We start from the raw sequence: 6,000 nt of genomic DNA on the forward strand, positions 1-6,000 counted from the left end.
CACTTCTCCCCTCTGCAAAGCCCTACATTGGCTCCCTATCTGCTTCAAGATCAGTTTTAAGATTCTGTGCCTGGCCTACAAATCTGTGCACAAGACTAACCCAACCTACAGTGGTGTGAAAAACTATTTGCCCCCTTCCTGATTTCTTATTCATTTGCATGTTTGTCACACTTAAATGTTTCTGCTCATCAAAAACCGTTAACTATTAGTCAAAGATAACATAATTGAACACAAAATGCAGTTTTAAATGATGGTTTTTATTATTTAGTGAGAAAAAAAAACTCCAAATCTACATGGCCCTGTGTGAAAATGTGATTGCCCCCCTTGTTAAAAAATAACTTAACTGTGGTTTATCACACCTGAGTTCAATTTCTGCAGTCACCCCCAGGCCTGATTACTGCCACACCTGTTTCAAGAAATCACTTAAATAGGAGCTATCTGACACAAATTAGACCAAAAGCACCTCAAAAGCTAGACACCATGCCAAGATCCAAAGAAATTGAGGAACAAATGAAAACAAAAGTACTGTAATTGAGATCTATCAGTCTTGTAAAGGTTATAAAGCCATTTCTAAAGCTTTGGTACTCCAGCGAACCACAGTGAGAGCCATTATCCACAAATGGCAAAAACATGGAACAGTGATGAACCTTCCCAGGAGTGGCCGGCCGGCCGACCAAAATTAGTCCAAGAGCGCAGAGAAAACTCATCCGAGAGGCCACAAAAGACCCCAGGACAACATCTAAAGAACTGCAAGCCTCACTTGCCTCAATTGAGGTCAGTGTTCACGACTCCACCATAAGAAAGAGACTGGGCAAAAACGGCCTGCATGGCAGATATCCAAGCCACTTTTAAGCAAAAAGAACATTAAGGCTCATCTCAATTTTGCTAAAAAAAACATCTCAATGATTGCCAAGACTTTTGGCAAAATACCTTGTGGACCGACGAGACAAAAGTTGAACTTTTTGGAAGGTGCGTGTCCCGTTACATCTGGCGTAGAAGTAACACAGCATTTCAGCAAAAGAACATCATACCAACAGTAAAATATGGTGGTGGTAGTGTGATGGTCTGGGGTTGTTTTGCTGCTTCAGGACCTGGAAGGCTTGCTGTGATAGATGGAACCATGAATTCTACTGTCTACCAAAAAATCCTGAAGGAGAATGTCCGGCCATCTGTTCGTCAAGTCAAGCTGAAGCGATCTTGGGTGCTGCAGCAGGACAATGACCCAAAACACACCAGCAAATCCACCTCTGAATGGCTGAAGAAAAACAAAATGAAGACTTTGGAGTGGCCTAGTCAAAGTCCTGACCTGAATCCTATTGAGATGGTGTGGCATGACCTTAAAAAGGCGGTTCATGCTAGAAAACCCTCAAATAAAGCTGAATTACAACAATTCTGCAAAGATGAGTGGGCCAAAATTCCTCCAGAGCGCTGTAAAAGACTTGTTGTAAGTTATCGCAAACGCTTGATTGCAGTTATTGCTGCTAAGGGTGGCCCAAACAGTTATTAGGTTCAGGGGGCAATTTCTTTTTCACACAGGGCCATGTAGGTTTTGAGTTTTTTTTCTCACTAAATAATAAAAACCATCATTTAAAACTGCATTTTGTGTTCAGTTATGTTATCTTTGACTAATAGTTAACGGTTTTTGATGAGCAGAAACATTTAAGTGTGACAAACATGCAAAAGAATATGAAATCAGGAAGGGGGCAAATAGTTTTTCACACCACTGTACATCTCTGAGCTCATCCACAGATATATACCTGCCTGTCCCCTCCGTACTCCACTGATCTCCGCCTGACTGCTCCATGCATTTCTGACCCCCTTGCACACCTACAGGACTTCCTAAAAGCTGTCCCCACCCTATGAAACTATCTTCCACCCCCATCAGAGTGACGCCTTCCTTGAACACCTTCAAGCAAGCCCTCAAAACACACTTCTTTAAAATGGCCTACCCCCCCCCCCCCCATCTACAGTACTTACTCTCACAGTCAAGAACCTTTTCCACAGCCCCACCTTATGTGTCCCACCCACTCTCTTTGTCGTCCTCCCCCCCTTAGTGTGTCCTTCTTGATCTTGCAACCCCACCAATGACACCCTTCCCATGAACTAACTCGGGCTTGAATTGCTGGGTTTCTGTCAAATTGCATGATCATGCATATTATACCCTGTTTCCATGTATAAACTTGTACTATGTTTTATAACCGTGTGCTACCTCTCTGTCTGTCACCCCTAGTTTACATTGTATGTATCCCTATTTACTGTCCAGCTCTGTGCAATATGTTGACACTTTATAAATACAATGAATAATAATAATAATAAATATATGATGTGCATTTATTATAGGCTGAGATGGCTCCCTCCTCACCGCAGTTTGTAGACCGCAGACTATATGTATGGAACATAACAGGAGATGGCTTTCTTCATGCAGTCAAAGGAGTGACACTGAAGACTCGTCCACCTCAATGCACTGACTTCATCACCATCAGAAAGCAGCTGGCCCTCCTGACCAATATGAAAGTCACCCATTACAGATTTGCCCTCAACTGGTCTTTAATTTTACCAAAAGGAGATTTGACCGCAGTTAACAGGGAAGTCCTGAGGTATTACCACTGCATGATAGAAGAGGCATCAAAACTTGGGATCAAGACCATGCTTACCCTCTATTACCCAACCCATGGCTCTTTAAGTCTCCCTGGACCTCTGTTAGAGAATGGAGGATGGTTAAACAGGACAATTGTTCAAGCTTTTAGTGAGTATGCAAATCTGTGTTTTGAGGAACTTGGTGACCTAGTAAAGCAGTGGATCACAATCAATGAACCAAACCGGCTAGGTCAGTATTATCCCAACAGTAGTAATAACACCTATGAAGCAGTACATAATGCACTTATAGCTCATGCTGCAGTATGGCACTTATATGACCAGAAGTACAGGTCTCTTCAGCATGGTCACGTGTCGTTGTCTCTTCATGCCGACTGGGCAGAACCTGCCAATCCCTTTCTCCAGTCTCACACCGCTGCCGCAGAGCGTTTTCTCCAGTTTGACATTGGCTGGGTTGCAGAGCCTGTCTTTGGTTCTGGTGACTATCCACCACTTGTGAGGCAACATATCCGTAACAAGAACCAAAAGGGGATGTCTAGGTCTTTCTTGCCAAATTTCACCGAAGAGGAGAAGAAACAGCTGAGAGGTTCTGCTGATTTTCTGGCCATCAATCATTTCACCACCAGGCTGGTGATCCATGAGCCGAAGAACGACAGCAGATTTGATTCTGACCAGGATGTCCATTTCCTCTCTGATGCAACAAGTCTGACTTCCCCTAGTGGGCTGGCGGTAATTCCACCTGGTATCAGGAAACTTTTGAACTGGTTAAAGAAGAATTATGGAAACTTGCCTATTTACATCACAGCAAATGGAATAGATGACAAATCGCCTGACAGTGACCAGCTCAGAATGTATTATTTAGAGGAATACAACAAGCAGTTATTACAAGGTAAGGGTAGATGAGATTGTACCTTTGTGTATACACCTCTTAGGTTCTCAACATGTGGTACGCATCCCTTGGGGTACTTCTGATGGGTACAGCTGGTACTTCAGCTTGGTAAAGTTAAATACATATGAATTTTAGTATTTTAGAAGACTATAAACAAAACTGGATATACAGTTTTGATTAAAAACAGCATGGAATACTTGGAAAGAATTTATTCACAGGCACTTGATAACGTTATTAATACCAGAGGGTATTTAGTAAGCAAAGGCTTTCATAATGGGTACATACCAATATAATGTTTAGAACCACCGATGTACATGATGCATAATACTAATATTTAGTCATTAGTGGATGCTCGCAGTGACATTACTACAATCCATGGGGCCCCCCAGCGAAACTTTGATGCCATATCCCAAATGTTCACACTCCTTCACCTTCCTCATATTTGTGCCCTTCACAGCCTTGAGGCCCATCTCACAAGAGTCATAAAACAAGTGTGGCCGTCATGATCTTCACACCCATAACAAGTGTCGCCACAGAACACCTGATCTGAAGTAAAGTCCCCTGTATAGGAGCAAGTGAAGGTCAGTAGTTGGAGGCCCCCCACAGCTCTGAGTCCCCCTGCGATTGCAGGGGCTGCTTCCCTATAATTATACCACTGAATTCTAGGGTATAAGATACACCACTAGCTCCTATGTTCCATGATGTGTCCAGGGTCAAGTTCTTCCTCTGGTTTGGTAATTGAGGAGTTCTTGGTTGACCGTCACACTTTCCATGTAGCCTTAGTATCATTGTTTTATTCTTCGTATGTGATGATAACATATGTGGTACAGTATGTTCCCCTCCTCTATCTGAACCTGACACTGCGGCTACCCTTGGCAGGTTTAGGTGCTTCATATCAATTGTTATGTGTAGAGTGTTTGAAGGGGAACCAGCGTTAAATTTGCACCGGGGTGCGTAGCTCTTTAGCTACGTCACATGACTCCCCAGTATGTAATATCAGCTACAAGTAGTCTTTTTATGTTCGCTGATATAGAGTTTATAATGAGTTTGCAACGGGAACAAGCACATAGATGGGGCTTTTTATTCATTCATTTCAAAAATGAAAATGTGATATTTTCATTTGGAATTCCAAGGAACATTTGAATATAGTACAAATATATATACAGGGACAGTGCAGGAATCCCCAAAGATACAGCACCTTAGGGCACCATATTGTGCAGGTCATGTAGCTTTCTATTGTGAAACGTGGGAGTCGGCACAACAGATAGTGGGTGGGACTAAATATTTGAAAAGAACATCACCCAAAGTTACACACTTTAGCCTCTATTAAAAAAATTAATGGATGGTTGAAAGGAGCAGCACTCCACTTCATGGCCGTTCAGAAAGCATTTCCTGTTATACGTCACATCAGTATAGCAGAAATGAGAAAATATCATTTGAGTTGAACTTTACGTTTAATAATTTCTGGCTTCTTCTTCCTCCAGCCTACCAGCAAGATAACATCAATCTGAGAGGATACTACGCTTTCAAGCTAAATGATAAGACAAAACCCCAGTATGGATTCTACAACTCGGCCATCTATGACATGAGAGCCAAAGCTTCTGTGGAGAGATATGGAGCCATCATTACTGCCAATGGCTTCTTGGTGGACCTTGCAGAGAACAAGTGCAGAACTATGGACAAAGAGGACACCTGCCACATCTGTGCATTCTTCCAGCAGAAGAAACCTCTCATATTCTTCAGTTTCTGCCTATTTTCCACGTCTTTTCTTTTATTAACTGTCACAATCATCAGAAAGTATAAAAGGAAGAGAAGAAAACTTCACATGATTAAGCACCAGCACAACACCTGCTTCCTCATCAAGAAGAAAGGTGGTTTCAGCCAGTGCTGAGGTCCGTCAAGAGACTATTCATGCCCGTCCACTCCATTAGTTGTACAGAAGGATCTGATGAACTCATAAGTCTATCTGAACATGTTTACAATGGAAACACAATTTTTGACTATGCTCTCTCATGAGCAGGACTTAGAATTTAATTTATAATGTTCAAATCTGCTGTAAAATTGTCTTCTTATTTAACTAGAAAAGAGATACTACCTAGTGGGACATTAAAGGGGTTCCCTCCCTTCAGCAATAATGTGGAAAAACTGTTCAGACGAACTAATAGAATAGCAGAGCTCCTGATTATCACCAGGGCCGGATTTCTGGCAAGGCCACATAGGCCATGGCCTAGGGCACTAGAAATATAGGGGCGGCTCATTGAGGGGCAGTAAAGCTGTTCTATGCAGCCATCCCTATCTACAAGGACAGCTTTAACCTTTGAACTCTCTATCCTGTACTTGTGTCATTCCAGCAAGACCTGTAAGCTCTATCCTGCAGGTACACATCAGCCTAACTGGGTCCATCATTAACAAAATGACAAGCATAACATAAAAGTTCTTAAGGAAAACATAATTTATAATCTATATGTATGTTACTAAAATAGCTATTGTCTGTGAAACCAATGATGGAAAGTAAG

The 6,000-nt window shown here is 42.1% G+C and overlaps 1 protein-coding gene across 1 annotated transcript in view; it reads left to right on the forward strand.

Moving 5' to 3' along the window:
* The window catches only part of KLB (klotho beta), a 53,685-nt gene extending 48,017 nt beyond the window's left edge, over positions 1–5,668 (forward strand). The window contains exons 4-5 of the mRNA XM_068268088.1: positions 2,341–3,484; positions 4,969–5,668. Coding sequence (XP_068124189.1) covers positions 2,341–3,484; positions 4,969–5,375 — 1,551 coding nt within the window. The 3' untranslated portion in view covers positions 5,376–5,668. The remainder of the gene's footprint in view (positions 1–2,340; positions 3,485–4,968) is intronic.
* The last annotated feature ends 332 nt before the right edge of the window (positions 5,669–6,000 follow it).

The sequence above is a fragment of the Hyperolius riggenbachi genome, chromosome 1 (assembly GCF_040937935.1).
Source record: "Hyperolius riggenbachi isolate aHypRig1 chromosome 1, aHypRig1.pri, whole genome shotgun sequence".
Lineage (NCBI taxonomy): Eukaryota > Metazoa > Chordata > Amphibia > Anura > Hyperoliidae > Hyperolius > Hyperolius riggenbachi.